Source organism: Drosophila ficusphila, unplaced genomic scaffold (assembly GCF_018152265.1).
Source record: "Drosophila ficusphila isolate 14025-0441.05 unplaced genomic scaffold, ASM1815226v1 contig_198, whole genome shotgun sequence".
In the NCBI taxonomy this organism is placed as follows: Eukaryota; Metazoa; Arthropoda; class Insecta; order Diptera; family Drosophilidae; genus Drosophila; species Drosophila ficusphila.
In genome coordinates this window covers 2604333-2626548 of record NW_025064092.1, presented here as the reverse complement: position 1 = coordinate 2626548, position 22216 = coordinate 2604333, and the positions used below count along the sequence as shown (strand labels likewise).

The 22216-nt window shown below is 39.6% G+C and overlaps 3 protein-coding genes across 21 annotated transcripts in view; 2 read left to right on the top strand and 1 right to left on the bottom strand.

Annotated features, from left to right (window-relative positions):
- The window catches only part of LOC108094654 (flotillin-2), a 108928-nt gene extending 104141 nt beyond the window's left edge, over positions 1-4787 (top strand). For 5 of the 6 annotated variants that reach the window (XM_043207539.1, XM_043207543.1, XM_043207542.1 and 2 more), the window contains 3 exons: positions 1056-1623; positions 2496-2679; positions 2749-4787. In XM_043207539.1, the coding sequence (XP_043063474.1) occupies positions 1056-1623; positions 2496-2679; positions 2749-2928 (932 nt within the window). In that variant the 3' untranslated portion in view covers positions 2929-4787. Of the gene's footprint in view, positions 1-137; positions 406-1055; positions 1624-2495; positions 2680-2748 lie in introns of those variants that run through there. The other variant, XM_043207544.1, reaches the window with a different exon arrangement.
- A 633-nt stretch (positions 4788-5420) lies between these two features.
- LOC108094608 (4-coumarate--CoA ligase 3) lies at positions 5421-13835 on the bottom strand. The gene is made up of 5 exons (XM_017195273.2): positions 13317-13835; positions 8704-8914; positions 7537-8079; positions 6707-6821; positions 5421-6648 (listed from the first exon to the last, which is right to left on the bottom strand). Exons 1-5 carry the CDS (start codon positions 13596-13598, stop codon positions 6006-6008), a joined length of 1794 nt encoding a protein of 597 aa, XP_017050762.1. The 5' UTR covers positions 13599-13835; the 3' UTR covers positions 5421-6005.
- A 397-nt stretch (positions 13836-14232) lies between these two features.
- Positions 14233-22216, top strand: part of LOC108094607 (potassium voltage-gated channel protein eag) — a 62850-nt gene continuing 54866 nt past the window's right edge. For 10 of the 14 annotated variants that reach the window (XM_043207548.1, XM_017195264.2, XM_017195267.2 and 7 more), the window contains exons 1-2: positions 18052-18147; positions 18438-18634. The gene's annotated coding sequence lies outside the window, so the exon portion shown is untranslated. Of the gene's footprint in view, positions 14493-18051; positions 18148-18204; positions 18635-22216 lie in introns of those variants that run through there. The other 4 variants (XM_017195272.2, XM_017195259.2, XM_017195260.2 and 1 more) reach the window with 3 other exon arrangements.

The following is a 22216-nucleotide window of genomic DNA, read 5'->3' as shown; positions in this document are numbered from 1 at the left end:
TTTTTTTTTTTTTTCGAATCGCGTGTGAATAGTTTTTATTATTATTAATAATTGTGGGTGCCCTGGCGACCTTTCCGCCTTCTAAGCTGTGATCTTCGATACGAATTATTCCCGCTCGAACCCCTTTTTTTGTTGGTGAAGTGACGTCAGAAGTGCTCTTATCATTTTTGAAGCTGATAAGACTGCGTCAAGTGACGTCAAAAATAGCAGAGAACACGGCATGATTTAATTAAAAGCCCGCAAGATAGATGGTTAGATAGTGGAAGCAGTGCGGAGATAGCAATCCAATAAGTAGAACCCGATTTAGTGGCCATCGGAGCAGTTGGTCGACGACATGTTCACCGTGTGGATGGGCGTCTTCAAGGTGGCCCTGATTGTGGGCGTAACCTCGCTGGTGGTCAGGCGGTAAGGTCGCATCGATTAATGGTGGAAAGGTGGCAAGAGCCACACAAAAAAAAAAAAAAAAAAAAACAGAAAAAAAAAATAACAAAATAACCCCACTTGCACAACCGGAAAATATAAATATCACCCCAAAGCAGTGGTCATTACTTAGTGGGTTTATTATCATATCAACGGACTTTTATCAGTGACATGCCAACAGTGTGCTAACACATGCTTAAATAATTTATTTGTTTATCGAAGAGATAAAGCATAGCAGCACTTGCAACGATTTATTCCATCAAATATAGTTTGCACAAAATTAGCAATTTGTCCTTCTATTGAAGTACGTGCTTTGATATTCGCCATTCCAAGGCTCCTGCAACTTAATTCCAATTTGGGAACGTGATTTGTTTATTGCATATGAAATAGCATAGTGCTCTGACTGCTGCATATTTCACTGAATTTTGATGTGCTGTTTACAAGTTTGCAATAACCAAAATAAACGAAATAAGACCTGAATGATTTAAAAGCTATATTGTGAATTGTGTTTGAAAAACCAAACCAAGTGTTCAGCTGTCATTTGTTTTTCTTGTGTACTTTCTATATGTTTACTTAGTTTCCCCCACTTAGAAGCCCAATTTAATATTCGATTGTTTGGCTGTGTGTCCTTGCAGGAACGCTTACAGTCGAAGAGGTGTACAAGGACCGCGACCAATTCGCTGCCTTGGTGCGCGAGGTCGCCGCACCTGATGTGGGTCGCATGGGCATCGAGATCCTCTCGTTCACCATCAAGGATGTCTACGACGATGTGCAGTACCTGGCCTCCTTGGGCAAGGCCCAAACGGCCGTGGTCAAGAGGGATGCCGATGCCGGCGTGGCGGAGGCCAATCGAGATGCCGGAATTCGGGAGGCCGAGTGCGAGAAGAGCGCCATGGATGTGAAGTACTCAACGGACACGAAGATCGAGGACAACACACGCATGTACAAGCTGCAGAAGGCCAACTTCGATCAGGAGATCAACACGGCCAAGGCCGAGTCGCAGTTGGCCTACGAACTGCAGGCGGCCAAGATCCGCCAGCGCATCCGTAACGAGGAGATCCAGATCGAGGTCGTCGAGCGGCGCAAGCAGATCGAGATCGAGTCGCAGGAGGTGCAGCGCAAGGATCGCGAGCTCACCGGCACCGTCAAGCTGCCCGCCGAGGCGGAGGCCTTCCGCCTGCAGACCCTCGCCCAGGCCAAACAGTAAGTGACATAAGTATAAGTCTAGAGGGGGATTATCCACCTCTAAGTATGGCAAGGTTATCTCAAAAACCAACTACACCCAATCAAGTGAATCAAGTAATTGTGACTGTGTTTTTATTATAAAATACCAATAATATACATTTTAGTAAAATAAGTAGTACTTAACCATATACTAATTATTAGTAAACCTCAAATACATCAACTTATATCTTCATGCCAGGTTTTCTGATAAGTAATTTATAATTTTCTATAACTCAAGGTTCGTGCTCACACTTATAACGATTTTGAATTAAAATGTTGTCTACATTTTATCGTTTCACTTGTTGCAATAAATTATACTCGTTATTATGGCCACTTTAATATCAGCGTTACAGTTTTATTAAGTGCCGTAAAGGTAACCATTATCTATCTGTAGATAAACCCCATTTCAGCACGAATGTTTACAATAATAGATAATTGTAATAAATAGATATTTATAAGCGTAGCCGTAGCTCTAGTAATTTCAATGTAAACAAATGTTTTGTGGCATGTCTGAAACGTTTAAGCCATAGAAACTCCAATAGTAACATGATAATAAAATAAATTATTTTAAACTATTAATCATTCAAGAAGTTGGAAAAAATCCAATGCTGCTCAATCTTAAATTTTATTTATGAAAATTTGACTTAAATATAAGGAATGACTAAAGGAGCATACATCATCAATATACGAGTATTATAATAAGTAATTATGGAATATGATCCATTGCTTATCAGAAAAACTGACAAAAATAAGTTTTTGTATTTAAAGATTGTATTTCTTTGTTAATATATAAATAATTTGATTGCAAATATGAAAACCCGTACTAAAAATAAATGTTCTGTACACTTCAGATGCCAGACCATTGAGAGTGCCCGTGCCGAGGCGGAGCGGATCCGTAAGATCGGATCGGCGGAGGCCCATGCCATCGAGTTGGTCGGAAAGGCGGAGGCGGAGCGCATGCGCATGAAGGCCCACGTGTACAAGCAGTACGGCGATGCTGCCATCATGAACATCGTTCTCGAATCGCTGCCGAAGGTTGGTGTTTCTATTCATGGATAGTTTTCTCTTGAAACTGTACTAAAACCCCTTTCAAATCCTCAACAGATTGCCGCCGAGGTGGCTGCACCGCTTGCCAAGACGGATGAGATCGTTTTGATCGGCGGCAACGATAATATCACCAACGATGTGACCCGCTTGGTGGCCCAACTGCCACCCTCTATCAACGCATTAACCGGAGTGGATCTATCCAAGGTTCTGTCCAAGATTCCCGGGGCCAAGGCGTGAAACCTAATGGAATGGGATATCCAGGAAATGGCGATGACAACGTAACGCAGCGCAAAGGAATTGTAAACGATTGAATATGGAAAGGGATGGGAAGATACGAAGTGAAAGAAACGGCAACAGAGTGGCAGAAAAGGACGGAAATAGTGTGTTAGAGAGGGAACGGGCATTTGTTAGAGCGAGACAGCAGCGAACCGAACTTGAAGCTCAAAACTTGAGTTTCGAATTGCAATCGAACGTAGCAAAATGTACTCCGATATTATATTTATATATATATATTTGTATATGTATATGCACACATGCAATACACACATACACTCGACTCGTCTGTGTGGTGTGGCAGTGTGTGTGTGTGTGTGTGATGTTTGCCCGCGTAACAATCAAAAAAGCTACAAAAAAAGATACCAACGTTAATCTCAGCTAAAGTTATGCATTTCGTACGCAACATTTTGTGGCCTTTTCTCTCAAAAAACGAAAAACCGATAACGATAACAAGAAATCTACGTGAAATTTGTATAACTTTAAAGCGAAAACCATTTAAGCAGAGTGTGTGTTAGCTATATTTATTTATACTATACTATATATACTATATACATGCAGACATGCTATACACAAAGAGTTCTTCTAAGTAATCACATTCAACTTTATGACAGTGTTGTTAAGCTAAACATCAATTCACAGTGTTGTAAAGAATTATATATATAAGTACCATCTCTCTCTCTCTCTTCCTCCCTCTCTTTCTTAAACAACTTCGATCTGCTAAAGGAATTTTCAACTGTCCAAACTACAACTACTGCCTATCGGCTAAAGCCAAATCTGTAAGCTAGCTAGCCAAATGGAAAGAGAGGGAGTGAGTCGACCGATCGAGTTCCTAAATATCAAATTTAAGGGCCAAACTCACAAACAAAAATCTTTGTCAGTGCATAACAACTCCACCATTTCTAGTGCAAATATGTATGTTTATTTCGTTTTGGTATTAGATAAAAATAATTTAGATGTAATGTTTGTTTCTCAAAATTTGTTTAATATTTGTCGAAACGTGCCATTTAAGGTTGCATTAGATACTTAGCATTCTGTTTAATACGATTATTTGTTGTTATTGTCACTTTCAGTATAAATTCGTTTTGTTTTTTGTTCCATATCTGTTTGCTAGAAATACCAAAGCCAAATTTATTACATTTTACTCGATCGATTTCTACATCATCTGTTGGTTTACTCATATATAGCTTTACAACACTGTTTCCTCTGCAGATGTCTCTCTTCCAAAACCCACACACACACTAACTAGGCACACACATATGCGTTTGAATTTTTGTATTCAATTCAATGAACGAAGCGAAATTAATATTTATTTTTGTTATTATTCAGTGACTCCTATATAAAACTTTCATATGGGTATGTTTTTGCCGCTTAATATTTTTTTCATGTTTATATTTTATATTACATATAACAAATTTTTTTCTCTATGAATATGCATTTACAAGATTTTTGTATTTTATTCTTACAATGTTTAGTTTATAGCAAAAGAACAGAAAATATATAAAAAAATGCAATCAATTTTGTTATTAACACTTAACTGGAATTTATATAGTTAAGCAATTAATCCAGCCCTTTCGTTTTGATAGAGTAATTAACCTTAATTTTTTAAGCACTTCTCCGAATCATACACACACCCATTAGACACACACACTTACATCACATATATATTTTTTTCTATTGTATATTAAGTGCAAGTAATTCTAATTGTAATGCAGTGTGAACAAAAACAACAACCAACCGAAGAACTAAACTAAAAGCTAAACCTAAATAAATCAAATGTAAAATTTTGTGTATTTTGTCGTAAATAAATAAATTGAAAAACACTTATGAAATTATTAATGTGATGTTAGAGTCTGAAAAGAAAAGACTAAAAAAGAGTTAAGTAAAATGGATATCTACCTGGTAGGCGCTTTTATTCGTCTGATGCCTGAAATCAAATCATTGGATCCGAAACCACCAAGTCCCGAGGAGTCCAAATTGGCAGTTTCTGAAAGCGAAATACCAGGCGAACAGAATTGCCTAGAAGGTGGCTACAAAATCCAAAAAAGCATATCCGAGTTTCAAACCCAGCATTTCAGATGATTCGCATATAGTCAAGTTTCGAATCATTGCTATTGGCAGTTATCTTAAATACCATCCACAAATGAGAAACGTTGCATATCTTAGGGGGCAGCCGATTTTTAATTTCGGATTTTGTAGCCACTTTCTAGTCACTTCTGTTCGCCTGGTACTTGGTTTCCAGAATTTGCCGGTTTGGCTGTCCAAATTGACAAAACTCCTCCGGATAATTTGTTTTTGAACGAATGATACGACTTCAGTCATCAGGCGATCAAAATCCATAGTGGGTTGCAACTAATAAATCTAAGTTAGCTAAAATTAATATGCACCTGCTAGGCGATCCTGTATTTTTTCCATTTGGACGCCTAGTAGGTGTTTGCCCTATAAAAACTCCATAGTTTCCACAAGTTCATTTCGTCTTTATTTTCAAGCATCGTGGCAAACTTGGTATACAATTTAGTAGACATATTATGCCACCGTTTTTCAATAGGATTAACAAACAATTATCTTATAGTACTAGGCAAAAAAAAAAATAGATACATGTATATGGGGGGGGGAATATCATAGTAAAATATCGGGTCCGTCATTAAGTATAATCAAAGGTTACATTGCAAGCATAAGGATTACACATTGTCGACAGGTAAATGTTAATGAATAGGGTTCTAACGTCTGGCTAATCTACACTTACTAACTATGGACCAATCGAGCGACTAATCGAGCCCTATTCTAAGCCTACGAACTAAGTATTTTCGAAGTGGTAAATGCAATGTCTAAACCAGTGCCTTTGGATCAGCAAATCCAGGGCCAACATTGATGTTTCATCGTGTTCCGCGGGGTGTTGCCACAAATTTCTAACTATAATCAAATATTAATTTTGATTAAATTCAGGAATCTGTGTGCCACCTCCGATTGAGACGAACAAAAAAAAATCACATAATGTATATATATATATCTTAACGTATGAAGATCCCTCTTCTGCCCGCTTAATCGGAGAACTTTTCCTTGAGCTCGCGGCGCAGGATTTTGCCAGTTGGATTCTTGGGCACCTCGTCCACGAAGATGACTCCACCCTCGAGTTTCTTGTAGTGGGCAACCCGTTCGGCCACGTATGCGGAGATTTCCTCGGCGCTGGCCTTTTGGCCCTCACGCAGGACGACAATGGCTCGCGGAGCCTCGCCGTTGAGTTCGTGGGGAATACCGAAAACGGCGGCTTCGAGGATTTTGGGATGATCCCGGAGCACCGCCTCCAATTCGGCGGGTGGCACCTGGAAGCCCTTCACCTTGATCAGCTCCTTCATGCGATCCGTGATGTAGAAGAGACCATCCTCATCGTAGAAGGCCACGTCGCCACTGCGCAACCAGTTGCCCGGATAGAAGGTGACCTGGTTGGCCTCCTCGTTGTTCAGATAGCCAGCCATCACCTGGGGTCCCCGGATGCACAGTTCGCCGGTGGTGCGTGGACCCACACCCTTGGCATCCACAGCATCTAGTGGCACGATCTTGGCCTCCGTGTTGGCCGGCAGCACTCCGGTGGAGGCGTAGACCTTGTTGCCATCCGGAGTGAGGAGAGCCACCGGAGAGGCTTCGGTCATACCGTAGCCCTGCTTGAAGGATGCCTTTGGGAACCTAAAAGAAAGCAATCATTAATTTGGTTAACCGAAAACGATTGTTTGGCAGCACTCACTTTTGCAGGAAGCGCTCCACGTCGTGCTGGCCAATTGGAGCTGCTCCACTCATCACGGTTTTCAAGTAAGGAGCCGTCTCCTGCGTCAACTTCGGGTGGTTGATCATGAACAGGGCTGGAAAATAAACATATAAATGAATAAATTATAAATTCTTGTTTTCATTTAAACTCTTAATATATTACAGCGCTTCTAGTTTCAACTTCTATTGCAAATTCAATATTCAATTCAATTCAATTCCTTAACAGACTTAAACTTCTTTCAGTAAAAAAGGAGATCTATCATCTAAGGTCTAAAGATCGTAATTCTTTTAGGGTATTTTTAAAAAAATAAAGCTTGCCAGATATTTTTCCTCTCCCTAAATATAAACAACAAAAAACCAATAACATTCCTGCATTCCAGCTTAAACAGGTGTATTTTTAACTACTTCGTCATATTAAATAAAACAGGTTTAATTTTAGCTCACCATCACCTGCAAATTGGCGATCCGATAACATACAGTTTTATAATACAGACAGTTTAAAATAGCTTTAGCTAAATTTATTATAGGCATTAATGCAAAACAAGAAGTAGACTGTTAGCAAGTGGCAATAAATTTAGCTGGATGCAAAATTTTATATTGTACCTACTTCTAATAAGTATCATGAACTTGAGCAGCAATCGCTCTTGCCTCTTTCTTTAGCCGATAGTGGTATCAAAAATAAATTAAATAAAAAATATCAAACTATGTAAAACTCGTATGATCGAGCCAATATAAAACTTAACAAGAAACTTAGTTTATTGAAAATGCAACTAAAAATAAAGTTCTAAATTTGTTTTGAGTTCTACTCACCGATGGGTGGCACCAGGTTGAGGATGCTGCCCTTGTACTGGTCCAGCGACCTCATGAAGTCGTCGGGCTTGAAGCAGGGCATCGTGGCCAGCCGGCAGCCCTGTCCCAGCTTGGAGAGCATCACCACGGTGAGGCCGTAGATGTGGAAGAAGGGCAGGACGGCGGGCAGGGTCTCCTGGGGACCCAAGAGGTCCAGCACCAGGGATGCCTGGACCTGCTCGCAGTTGCTGGTGATGTTGTTGTGCGAGAGCATTACACCCTTGGGCAGACCAGTGGTTCCCGAGGAGAAGGGCAGGAAGACCATGTCATCGCCGGTTGCCCCCTTGGGCGATTGCAGGTCCTCATAGCGAATGTTCTGCGTGCTGGTCAGCTCGCTAAAATCGATGGCTCCCGCGGGCAGGGACTCATCCTTGCGGGTCCGGATCACCGCGATGGGAATCTGACGGCCCGCCAACTGGCTGGCCTGCTGCAAGGTGGCGAATCCGGCGACCGTGCCCACCAGGAACTTGGCCCCGCTGAATGTCAGCTGCCTGGCGATCTCGTCTGCAATCGAAACACAACGACCATCAGTGACGATCTTTCGACTTTGGAACACCCGAACACAGATGTCGCCACATAAAGACTCCCCAGATAACGGGCCTTTGACGCACTTGAGGGTCGCCAATAAAAAACAAGCCCCACACGTACAGCGGTGGTCGCGAAAATAGCTAATCATTTGCCTAATTACCTGCATAATATTTGGGCATACAATTACACTTTTATTTGCCTTAAACCTTTATAAAGACTTTACGGTGGGCAAAGGTGACTCAAAGAAAATACATATACACTTTTTGAGAGAAAGATTTCATTAGGGGTATTTAATTAAAATTTCAGTTTTGGGTGTTTCAATATGTCATTCGTTATTTGAATTATTTTAATTCCACAGTGTGTTATTTTCCTTTTAAGACTTCAAGTTCATTGTGTTCTGTTATCTTCAATCTTTTTTTTTTGCTATTCTTTTCAAATTTTATACAATATGTTTGCTTTTGCATATCTCTACTTTTTCAAAGGTTTAAAAGGTTCAATAGTTTCCCTTAATCCCTTGTTTCTAATGCCACGAACACCGCTGTACAACGCTTCTTGGAGCACAATCAGGAGCTAGGTCCTGAGTTGGGAAACATGACTTACCAGGCGTGTAGACAGGATTCACGGTGGTCACCGTAAGACCCGCCTCAATGGCACCCAGTGTGGCGATGGGATACTCGGGGAGATTCGGCAGGCAGATGGCCAAAACATCGGGCTTGTGGAGCTTAAACTTGGTCTGCAGACGAACGGCAAAAGCGGCGCTGGCATCTCGCATTTCAGCGAAAGTGTACTGCCGATCAGTGATCACGCAAACCTAATAAATAAATATAATTGAAATTGATTATTTTGGTAATATAAATCAAGTATACAATACATATACAGATATATATACATTTGGATTTGGTTTACATACAAAGGCTTTGATAAAAACAAATTAGTGCACAACAAAATTCATTTTTGTTTTGGTTTTCCCCACTAATAAGATTAGGCCTATCCCTTATAAAATCGAATGGTAATCAGTCAAATCCTTAGATAACGGTGAATCAAAATCGACCATAATTGGGGAGAACACAAAGAGTCACAAGAATCTTATCAAAAAAATGGTTTCAAGTGCAATCTTTTCACTGAGTAGAATATTTATTGTCAGAAAAATCGAGAAAATAATGTTCAACAGGTGCTATGGTGAAATTAAAGTTATGATAATACAAATTACCGCCCACCGTGCTCAACTCGTTTACAACCCAATTAGCCAAACAATGCAAACTTTGTCACAAGCGCAATAAAAATTCCTAATGCGATTAGATAATCCAAATTCTAAAAAGATAATTCTTACCTAATCCTATAAATTAACAATGGCAGCTTAATTATCAGCTTTATTTATCTGGGGTAATGTTACATATTATCAATATTAGTTTCAAATAATATGGAAAATGTTTAGATTAAAGTATTGCCTTTGAAATTATCTAAGGTCAGTACAGTTTTTTTTTGGTTGTTTAAGTACTGAAGTAGAGACCTTTGGAGTTAATTATTAATATCAATAGACAATTACGAGCATTCCGAAATGATCTTAATTTATTTTTTATGTGCAGTACTTTCGCTGGCATTGACTTCTCAAAGGGTTGACCCTAAAACGGGTTTCAGGGCTAAGGTGAAGGTCGTTGAAAACGAATTCGCAAACATCACCTTAATGGGTGGGCATAAAAAAAGGGGGGAGGTGACTCGCTGAATGGGGGATTGTCCGCCTTAATTTGCGTAGTCGGATATCGCATTGGGTTAAAAATAAGCATTATAAGTAGCAGCAGCGCCAACAAGTTGCTCAAATTGAAGAAAACAACACACAAACGAGCGGCATACACACATCATAATGAATAAATAAGCGAGTAAAAAATACGAGAATCATTTCGTGCATTTGCCATACTATATATATACTATATATCCCCTCCTCCAACGCGATCCGCCCCCCGGTTGGCCCATCAAAAACCGCTTCGCTCGGCTTCAGTCGGTTGGACGGTCCAAAGTTCAGTGGGGCAAAGTACAAAGTCTGCAAAGTCTAAACGAGTCGGGCCCCAAAAGACCCCCCATCGCCCCCCTTTATTTGCCTGTCTGTGCCGCTCTATCTCTCTCTTGTCGCACACTCTGCAGCGTTTGTTGACTTTTCAGCAGAGAAGAACGGGCAGCAAGTCGTGTTGACTTAAAAAAGTAGCTAATAAATAGCTTAAATTATCTATAGAAAATGGGAAGATTTTTGTTAAAAATTGTATGTAAAAACATATTCTTATAAATGCTCTATTGATTCGCTACATTTTAACGTGCCTGAGCCGTAAATTGTTTGCATAAAAATGTATCTTTAAATACAGAAAACCATTTAGATTATGTTTAATAAATATGACAGTACAAATACCCGCATTTTATATTTGCTGTGATATTAAAAAAAATTAATCTATGAAAATATCTAAAATTTTGGCTATGAAGCAGCCAAATTATCAGCACAGGCTGAAGATCTGTGCGAGCATAAATCTGGGGGCTGGACCTCGATCAACCGCTGACGTCTGCCCGAGAAAAAAACCAACAAAAATCAAAACAAAACCATCAAAATTATCAACCCAAAAAAAAAAAAAAAGAATTGAAAACACAACGAAAAGTAAGCGAAAATAAGTTCGAGGCAATTAAAACCGCATTATATGGTCATATCAAGAAATTGGGGTTCATTTGGGTGCGACAAACACTTGAGTAATTCGCATATATTAAAGGCAATTGATTAAAATTGACTGATTGCACATTTGAGTCATCTATATAAATGCACTCTTCAAAGGCACAAACATTTCAATTAAAGTTCAAGGAATGGAAAGTGCAAAAACGAACTGTTTACAAGTCACTAAAGTTCCTTAGTCTATGAACCTAAACAATTCCCAGAAATCCTGATGCCTTCAAAAGGTTAACAATTACTAATAAGTTCGATAAACATGAGTGCGGTTCACTTTAATAAAAATCTATAAAAATAAATGCACTCACAAATTCTATAATCAATTGCATGACAATAAATTATATATAAATATAAGTCAAATTGCCAGTTATACTGAACGCTAGAATAGATTCGCGAAAAAATTGAAATATTTTGCAAAAAACGCCTTTGGTTTGCATTGATAAAAATAGAATTTATATAAATAAATGCACGTTCAAGTTTTGACTCTGAAAATTTGTATAAACAACTGCAATAAGATATGTAACATTGTCTTTATAAGTAAATAAACAAATGCATTTTGCTTTCCAAATAATTGCATGACTGTTGGCTCGGCGTTAAATTGCGGTGATAACTGAAACCGAATTAGTTCAGATTTACAGAAAAAGCGAAATATAATGATGACACGACTAAACCGCTATCTTATCTCCCAGAAAACCCTAAGAAAATAAAATATATCACCACTATTTCAATAAGAGCCACCAAAGGCGGCGGAGCTATAAAACTAGTGGGCGTGTCCAGCGAGTAGGAAAACAAAAGACGAACTTTGCACCGGCATGCGAAGCAAGCGGGTTTTAATTGCATTTAATTCAACAATTGGCGGGGCTCTGGTTACGCCTCCAATCGACCATGTGGGCGATTACTACTCGGTTATATCAGACCCCAACCTCTCCTACATTGCACAAATGATGGCAATAAATTTCAATGAAAACTGTTTGCACTTTGATTTGCAACGGGCACAAGACCCAAACATGATACACATTACTATATTATATACTATACATGTGTGCATATAGCTTCTAGCTAGACGGCGAAAAGTGAAAAGTGTAAACAATCGACGAAGGTCGCCGCCTGGGGATAATTTTCCTATATAGGGGCTAGCGATATGCAAGTTATGCAAGTGGGTATTAGTGGGTTGTATTACAACGGAGATTCTTTGTTCCCGCTGACAGTAACTCGACGCGATTCATTTAATCGTGGGATTTTCCTTATCTGGACTCCCGGGCAATTTGCCACGACCACTTGACTGGCTCCCAGTGAGCCATGGATGAAAAGCCGGAACAGAAACGGGAATCGGGAATCGCAATCGAAATCCGATTGCAAATAACACTCCAGACCGGAACGGAATTGAAGGCCCCTTTGGCCCCCTTTTTGTTTTTTTTATACTTTTCACTGGCTTTTTACCACATTTCACTTTCGTTGTTATCAGGGACCCGGTGTTCCTATCAACACAACCCGTCATTAGCGATGTCCGATAAGGGGACGGAGGACCAGGGGCTTTAATGACCCAAATACCGGCATAGACTATACCTAGACCCCCTCCATCGGAGCGATAGTGTTTAAAGTGATAAGAAGGCAACTACATATTTGGAATCGTGTGGGGGAATTGCGATGATGTAGGATATATGGAGTGTACATGGTGTACAGAACACCCGACATTGCGAAATTTGTGTGGCAGACGCAAATCAGACTGCTGAATGCCAGCGCCCGTATAAATATCACTTTATATATAGACGTAGGTTCAGGTTCAATAAACCGCCATAAACAAACAGAGCATTCTTGAGCGGCGCCTACGACAACGATTGCAACGATTGCGATTGCGTGAATTTATGATGTGATTGGGTTTACGGGGCTTTAATTGAGCTCCGGCTTACGTTTACGTTTATGTTGGGCTCATTGAAATAGTAAATTCGATTTTAATGACCGGTTGGAGATGAGATACCCCAAAGCGAATTTTAATGGGCTGTAGTAAATTATTGCCATCGAAAATATTCATTAGTTTTTAGATAATGAGTTGATAATTTTTCTTAAGGGAAGAGTTTTAGGGGGAAAAGTTTTTAATTATTTTAAAGTTTTCCAAATATTAAGCTATGTAGCTAAAGTAATTTCCTTGGCGATATAACTTCTCCAAGAATTTATTCAATTTAAAATCACTGATTGTATTCTAAGACAGATTGTTTTTCACTGTTTATGTTGACACTCAACACCACCTTTTCTTTTCCAAGAACCGTATGAAAACAAAGAATTCGAAGAAAGGACCTTGACCTGATTTTTTAAACCTTACACAAAAGCATCCTTAAGAACCCTTAAAATCTAAAGAGAGTAAAGAATTCCCTTCCTTGACATTTAGAAGATAATGAAATGTGTTGTAGAAATGCTTTTGATTTACAAATTAAACTGCTTAGGAATTCTTCAAGGATTGTGGGTTTAAAAAATTCGTTTTTTTCACTTCACAGATCACTTTTGTGGCACTTACCGTCGCGGTGTTTCGCTCCCACTTCTTGAAGTCGCGCCACACGTACTCGTGGAGCGGTACGTTCGGCACGACGATGGGGTCAAAGGGCGAGGTCTTGTAGTAGCCGTCCTCGTTGCTGTAGTGCAGGAACTTGTCCGTCTCGCTGACGCCCTGCGTCCGCTCCCGCTGCGCGCTGGCGGTACTGGTGGTCTGCTCGCGCCGGTTCGTCTTGATGGAGCGCGTGGTCGCGCTGCCCAAAGCGGTGGCGCTGCGCAGGCGCAGCAACTGAGCGACTGGATTCATGTTGATTGTTTGCTGGCTGCCTTTTGGTTTGGTGAAAAAGAGAGTGGAGTGTTTTGTTTTCTTTTTTTTGGTGGTCCGGAGTTTGCTGTTGCTGCCGCTTTAGATGCCACACGTCTGCTGCTGTCGAGTGCTGAAACACGACTGGCGTCGCCTTGCGGCGCAGAGAAAAGTAATGCCGCTGCTTCTCACCAACACCAACAACAAAACACCGACGCACGATCGCGTTGGTGGTGCGCGATATTGCTGTCTCTATTTCCGAAACACTGAAAGAAAAATAATAATATGATCGGTGATCATAAAGGTTGTATAATTATTTGTAACGTGATCTTTTTTGATATTAAATTATAGAAATGACCAGAGAAAAAGATCGTAAGTCATTAAATTGTTAAAAAAACATTAATGAAAATATTAAAAAGAAATGTTTTGTTATTCACACAAGTAAATATTCTAGAAATTTTTTTAATCAAACTCGAATATACATTTAAATTTAAAAGCAGTTGACTTTGACTAGCTTAAAGTAATTTCCAAGCAAAGTTGTTAGCCCAATTGTAATTCAAACCTAAAATTCTTTCAGTGTATATCTTTTTCAGCTGCTGTGGTTGAATTTTTTTCTTCTACGGAATGCACTCTCTCACTTTTTCGCTCTTCCTCTCAAAGACAGTGGCTGCAACTGTTAATTGTAAACTGAAACGATCCGTCAATAATGCAATGCTACTTAAAAGTGATCTTAAATGATGAAAAAGAGTACACAATAAAACCTAAAGGTGTTTTAAATACATTTCGAAAAAAAAAAGAGCTAAGAAAAGTGTTTGTGGACAAAGAAAATTTGAAACAAGGCTCTATAGATTGCATTTGCAGTTGCACCTATTGAAAACTGTTCTACAAATTTAAAAGGTAATATAATAGATTTTCTTTACGTAAACTATTATACTCGAATGTTGATTTAGCCGCCTTCTTAGTCACTCGATATTCTTGATATCTGCTAGAAGCCCTTAAAGTTGTCACGTTGTCCCTTGGAGAAATGAGAGATACCACCGTGTAATTATTGGTAAAGATACCGGGAATTGTTGACACTTCAAATAATTTGAGTTAAAGAGGTTGCCTCTTGAAGTTGTTTTCAGTGCAGCACTCTTAGTAATCCCCGTGCACAGTGGCTACGAAGTACTAGACCAGACTTCCCACGAACCTTCTCCCCCTTACCCCATTTAGACCACCCTTCACACCCTTAGCTTATCGTTATCGCGGTGCAGTGGCTTCTTGATGTCTGCGCATGACTTGCAGGCCTTTCCCGCGCTTATCACCTAAATTTTGGTATACTATACCTCTCCGATTTTTGTGGACCTTGATCACTGACTCAAGATCTGCTGATCCCGTTAGAACACCTGTCGCGAGTAGAACTGTACAGTATCGAAACGAATACTGTTTCAACTCATTTAACATGAGTTTAAAGTTAATAACGCGGAACAAATCTATAGATATAATATACCGTAAAAGTTAAATATTACTCATTCAATACTGTGTTAAAGGAGGGTTTTTAATACCATTACTAAGTTCTATGATTTCAACATTGAGGCAACCTTAAAAAATAGCAGATAGGGATTTGGTTCAAAAGTATTCGTCATATCGCTTCAATAAAATCGTAAACACACTTTGATTAGAAAAAGGTATGACCAATGAGCTTCATTGAGTATCTAAAATGCATTGCCTTGTTGATTTATAACGCTATAGAACATCTTGCAAAATTTGGTTGTTGGCTTAGGAACATTTGATCCACAAGGGTAAATCAATTTCCGGAAAAACTGGACTTCCTATTCAATTAGCGAGTGCATTCACCTTTGCCAAGTGTTTAAATGGGAAACCCAAAACTCTTGGCGACAAGTTTCGCCAGCTGGGGGAATTTCTGCGTTTGAAATGGATATCACCGTGTAAGACAGCAAAAAAATCAACACAAGAAATGTAACAAAAGCAACAAAATCAAAACCCCGCAAAGCAAAAGCAGCAAAATCAACAATTAGGGAGCAACGTAAGCAGAGCTCAAGGCCAACAGAAGGGGCCTCAGTACTCTTCGCCTCCCGCTTTCAGCCACACAAATTGATAGTTCTAGCTCTTTCACTCGCCGTCTTAATTTGCATACTGCTCTCTTTAGCTCTTTCTCCCGCTCTCCGTTGCATCGATCTTGTAACTGTTTTGTAAGAAAAGAGCGCGAGAGAGTTTCAGTTGGCCTGATATCCAGTTTGTTATAGTATAGCATAGTTAGTGGGCATTATTGATGCCGTATACTTGTTATTCAACAATTGTTTGCATTTGAAACTTATATTTTGTACATTCACATGTAATGCGGTTGTTTTATTCGCATAACTAATCAAACTGCATTTACAATGCAGTACACACGTTTTACCTATTCTTTGCTTCTCCCACACACAGGCAAATGCACAATAATAGGTTTACTTTGTAACGGAGCGCTAATTAAATACACCCACAATTTGTAATATGTTGATAACAGTTATTTGGAATAATGGGTGAAAAGGAGTTTCATATTTGTTAATATCAAAGTTATGCATATATATACAGTTCACTTTAAGTTAATGCTTTTTAAACACAGGTTAAAGTACCTAATTCAAAATTTATGCTAACTGCTAAAAGTGCGAACCCAACTGTGCAAAGCATGCTAAATTTGTGCGTTTCGCGAAAACAAGTCGTCGTACTTTCTTGGCGCTCATTCGTGTTGAACTTTGTACCCTGGCTCAAAGTCGTTCGAATCGTTTATATCCCCTCTGCCTCCAACCTTTTGAAAGCGGGACCAAAACAAACTTAAAATGTTTATCCAAGCAAACCAGTTTTTTCCGACATCATTAACGTTGTTGCATTCGAGTATATTTGGTGTTTTATTATGATATTTTTTTTGGTTGTTATTTTTTATTTAGCTGCAGCTCCAACTTGTTTACTGCTGTTATTTTAGAGCTGCGTTATGGGGGGATTTAGATTTCTCGGGGGCATGGTTCAACTTTTTCGGATGCTTTATCAGTTTTTAGTGGGGGGGATTTGCCACAGGTTTCAGTTTTTGTCACTGTCACTCACGCACACACCTGCACTCTAATTTGGTAATCTGCTGTGCTCAGCGATTGTTGGAGAACTGCCACCAACTTGATGCTCTCCCCAAAAAGTGGGGGCTCTGAATGAGGCAAAGGGGGTGAAGCGGGGCCTGCCCCACAGTGGTTGTTTTGCAACGCTCTCTTTTTCAACGGGAGAGCGGACCGTGAGGGTGGCTCTGGCTCTTAGTTGTGGCAGCATAGCCATTTTATAGGCCTATGGTGCGCAATTTTAACATCCACTTCAATAACTATTATTCAAAGAATGTCAACAAATATCTGCATGAACGTCCACTATCTGACACGATTTTAATTTCAAATTAAATGCAAAAGGCTTCTGGAAATATTGAGCCTTGATTGATTTTTTCATAAGTGCTTAAAATCAAAAATCATTCTGCATTTAAATAACTTTAAAAAAAATCCAGGGTAAATAATATTTAGCGGTCAATCTTTGAATTTTGACTGCACTAAATTGGTTGTGTTTTACGCGAAAAGTGATCAAAAAAGCTCAGGTATGTGAAAAGCTCTAAACAGTCAAATTGCTCAATCTGTAGCAAGTATATTTCGTTATTTTACATGCGCCGCTAAATGGTTTATAATTTTTATTTTACGGCAGCCCACATCCAGATGGCTCTGGGAAAATATTGAACTTTTCATGGTCTTCTAAGTTATATTTAATAATATCGATATCATTTGTCTGAAAACTTGAAAATAAACCAATTACAAAATTTTTCTTCAAATTTGACATAGCAGGTCTAAACCTCTCCGATATGATGCAGTTTGTTGGGGAATCCGACTACAAACTTATAGAGGCATGGCTCTTCAATATCGGATATTAACTAAAAAAGTTATGCGCTTAGAAGTACAGCAGAAAGGATTACAGAAAGGATTAATTTAGAAACGACACGTTAAAATTTGATTAAAGTTAGAAAAGTTATGTGCGAAGGAGTAGTGAATTTTGATCAATCTTCAGCAAACTCATTTTTTGGAAATTTAGAAAGGGGTTGTATCGTACAAATAGAACAAAATCTAACATAAATTAAAAACTTTACTAATGATGCAGTTTAGTGGAGAATTAAACTACAAATGCTTAAAGTAATGGCACTTTTTAATCGAAGAACCGTTGCCTCTCCGCAACTTATCCCGAATTTGAAAAAATCAGTTCGTTTAGGAATTAAAGTTATGGGCCCAGTGTTTTAGGAAAGTGGCGCCACCTGAGTTGTGGAAAACCTTTACCAGAGCTTTTGAAACCTATCGATGTGTGGAAACGAAAAATCCTTGAGCAATCGGTGGTGTTATCGGAGTGTTCCCTGCTCTAGTTGCGCGCAACTCATTCGTAGTCGACTTTTAGGTGCGTAGTCGCGAAAAACTATGAAGACGCAGCTCTCGCGTCGAACGGTCCTCAGAATCCGGGAGTCGTTCTCAAGTTCAAAAAATCAGAAAATAAATCCGACATTTCTGTGCGCCATTATATATTTTTTTTGTTTTTTTTTTTCTGGCGAATTTGTAAAATTGCAGTGGGGCTGGGGAGGTTGAAAGGGGGGTGGTGGAAAAAGGAGGAGGACGCGCACGTGTCGACTTCGCAGTCGACGTCGCAGTCGGCAATTGTTGCACGCTGCTCCTCCGCGCTTCCTGTCTCTTGTTGTTTCTTGTTTGTTGTGTGCTTCGTGTCCCGTTAATGGTTTCTTCTTCTCCTCCACCTCCACCACCACCGCCTCCGCCACCCGTTTTGCCACACACACAACTGCAGTGCAAAGTGAAATGCGAAATAATCACATCACAAATACAGCGAAGGCAGATAAATGAAAAGAATTGAAGAATCCAGCGAAACGCAGTGAAGAATCCAAGGAAGAATCAGCGGAATAACACTAAATACAAATATATAACCACCATTTAAAAGCAATCAAAAAAGCAACCAAACAAACAAACAACAAAAAGCAACAAAAGGTAATCACAAAAAGGACGAAATATTGTGTAATGAAGTTGAATTTCTTTTTGCCCCAAAAAGAAAGTGGAATAAGAGGGATACGCAAGGGAAGTGCGAGAGAGGGAGTGGGGGAATGAGGGAGATGGCGAGAGCGGCATAAACACACTTCTAATTGTAATTGTTGTCTACTGTCGCTCTGCCGGCGTCGCTGCCGCCGCTAAAAGTTTTTTTCAGCAGGAGCGAAGGAGACAGAAGGCGCGGCGAAGTTTTTCCCCAAAGAAAAAGTAAAGAAAAGCTAAGGAAAGGAAAATGAGCAAGGAGTAGGAGTAGTGGAAAAAATGAACATAATAAGTTAAATTTGCGTGCTGTTGGTTCTCGTTTTTATTACTTTCTTTTTATTTATTTTAATTTTTTGTTTATTTTTCTTCTCATATCCTTACTGTTTTTTGCTCCTTAAGGATGAATGTGTGTCAGCCAACAAAAACTGAAGTGCACAATTATGTCAGCAACCGAATAAAAAGAAATGAATCCTAGCAACTAAAACAATTGGTTGCTTTTCAAGTGCAACAAACACACACACACACACTGCCGCACTTTGCGGTTGCATAAGTGTCAACCGCAACACACGCGTACAGTTTCAGAGTCACTTCTCTGAGCAATTGCTAACGCTAACGGTTAAAACGGCAAAAGGTCCTTCAGGCGAACGCCAAATAAGTAATTGTTTTAGAATTACAGAGATGTTTTTGGGTAAAGTAAAATGAATTCAGAATATTCTTGATAGCATTTAAAAGCTTCAAATAATGTTTTATACTACAGGAGGACTTTTTTAATTATACGATTTTTTTCTTAAAGGAAGTTTTCCGTAAAATTCATTTTTCACTGCTAAAAGCTAAAACTTTTAGTAATGGAAGCCAAATAGCTGACAGTTTTAGCCCTTAAACTTACCTTGAGTTCGAAAAGGTTTAACCTGTTAAAGTTTGGGTATCAAAAGTTTCACTGTACAGGCCAAAAAGGGTGATAGCAAAGCACCTGCTGGCGGGTGGCAAAGTGGGCGGCTTGCGTTAGTTGACATCCACACAAGATTGATATTGATGCCCTTTACACCCACACAGGCACATGCCAACACACCAACACACACACACACACAGGCAGGCACACGTACAGTGAGTCACAGCAACAGGAAAGGGGAAAAACTACTTAAATATTTAAAGCATTTGATACCAAAGGGGAGGGCGATAAAGAGAGCGAGACGGAGGACATGAAATTGTACGGTTCCGCCCACTTTTTGCGCCCGAAAGTATGCAAACAATGCCAAATGGCACCAACACAAATGTCGGCTAAATCTTTAGCAAGTTTTCCGTACCCCAAGAAAACGCGAGAATACCAAAAAAAAAAAAAAAAGAAAATACTCACGAAAAGAACAACCGCATTTACAAGAGGAACCCAACAATTTTGTCACGCATGTGTGGCCCGAAGTGTGTGTGCGTGTGTTTGTGTGTGTGTGTGTGTGTGTGTGTGTGTGTGGGCCAAATGAAAAGAGCCAAAACATTAAAAATGTACCAGCAACCACAGCAACAACAAGAAGAACAAGAACACAGCAACACAAATAACAAAAATAACAAGAATAACGTGAATAACACAAAGAAAGTCCAAGCTGACGGGCGCCGCAATTTGCTGTTAACATAAAATAAATAAAAAGAAAGCAATACACATAAACATACATGCACAGCATATATCTAGATATATTCGCTACGGTTTTTGGCAGTTGACTTTTGGCGCTGACTGTTCCCATTCGCATTTTCACGTTCCCACTTTGCAATTTTCAATTTTACTTTGCGCATATTTAATATGACAAATCGTAAATAAGATTCGCCACACAAACATCGCTCGCTTTTACACTGAACGCAAATAGGTACTTGAATAAATTATTTATCTCCTCGCAAGGCAATATCGAACTAAATTATTGCCTTTTTATGCGATTTCCCTTGTCTTTTTCCCCATGTTCTACTTTTATTACACGAAGTTAATGAAGTGTAAGTCGTGGCGAATGCGTAGGCGAGGCAATATCCTGGCTAATCAATCAAGCGGCATCAATAAACGCATTAAACAGATTTTGGGAAGCAATTTAGATGCCTAGGAAAAAATCAAACTGCACATAACCGAAGGGGATTGCAAATATTTGCAGTCGGATTTCCATAAAAAATGTGAAATGTTTAACTGCCGACCGGCGCTTCCCTCTTTTTTTCCACTCAGATCGTCCACAAATGTTTTATGTTTGACATCCGCTGGCATCCGTGTTGCCTTGCCGTAACTTCCGTTTCCGCATGGTGCTGCATTTCCCCAGCTCCTGTTCTCCCTTCCTAACTGCATTATCGTTTTGCCCGCAATCTACACTAAGCGGAAAACGGGCATTTATCACTGCTTTTAGGGAAGTTTTCACAAACAAAATGGAATTATTTTGAGGTTTTTCACATACTTATGTATGTATAATACATATTTACATTTATTTTTCTTTATTTCAAATAGTAATGGTATGGTACTTTAAATGGTTAAATGTGAAATAGATATAGGTAGGGTTTTCTAGGAAGATATTTCACATTTCATTAATATTTTTCTGTGTGCAGGCAACGGCACTTATCGCCATACAGTGGAAACCAGTAGCTGGACCACCTGCTGACTTCCTGTCAGGCTGTCAGATTTTTTGGCTTGGCTTTCAGCTGTGGCTTCTTTGCTGGCAGCTACGAGGACTCGAAATTCGCTCCTCGCGTCCTTGTCCTCGTTGACCTTGTGCCCGAGATCCGAATGTCGTATCAAAACAAGTTTATTAACATTCCACTGGCTATCAAAGCGGTGCTGCCCCCTGACCTCTCCTCCGTTTCATCCTCCCCCTCCCCCTCCACCTCATCCAGTTGGCAGGTGCCCAGGGGGGAAGGACAATTACATATGTAAAATGTGGCCACAGTTTGGCAGCCACTGGGGCGAATGGGCACGCCGTCCTGTCGCCATAAAATTGGAGCAAAAGTCCCTAGCCAGCTTCCCATCGAGAATCTAGAGCTGGAGAAGCCGAAAGCCAGGGTTGTCAACCTTTTCACATTTTCCAGAAGATGCTTTCCATATATTAGTATTTTTTTTCATAGATAATGGAATACAAACCTAAACAAATAAGGAATGCAACAGATACAAATGAATATTATTCAGATAAAAGGGTTCAAAAGCAGATAATCATTTGTTGTTTGTTTAAAAAACCATACTGTATTTTATTACAAAATACCCACCATTATTCACAGCAGATATTGACACATTCTCGAGGTTTTGGGAAGTACATTTGGATTATTTGATATATATTTCCAACAACCCTAGCTGAGAAACTGAAGAAGCTGGAAAAGCGAAAGGAAAACGACAAAGCACGTGCGCAAAATGTAAATTTATTTATTTCACTGTTGTTGCTGCTTTTCAACTTTTTTTTCTGCCTTTTCGGCTGTTTTGCCCGAGTTTTTGGCTTTTTGGGCTTTGGCTCTTCTTGGCCCTTGGCTTGATGTTGTTTTTATGTTAATGTGCCCGGTCGAATGTGAGTGTGTGTGTATGTGTGTGTGCGGGTTAGT

Bases quoted from the DNA above. Each gene is read 5' to 3' on its own strand.
- LOC108094608 (XM_017195273.2), bottom strand. From the start codon at position 13,598: ATGAATCCAGTCGCTCAGTTGCTGCGCCTGCGCAGCGCCACCGCTTTG. The intron at 8,915-13,316 runs GTAAGTGCCACA...TTTATTTATTAG, and splicing joins GGGAGCGAAACACCGCGACG to GTTTGCGTGATCACTGATCG. The intron at 6,822-7,536 runs GTGAGTAGAACT...TTTATTTTCCAG, and splicing joins CAACCTGGTGCCACCCATCG to CCCTGTTCATGATCAACCAC.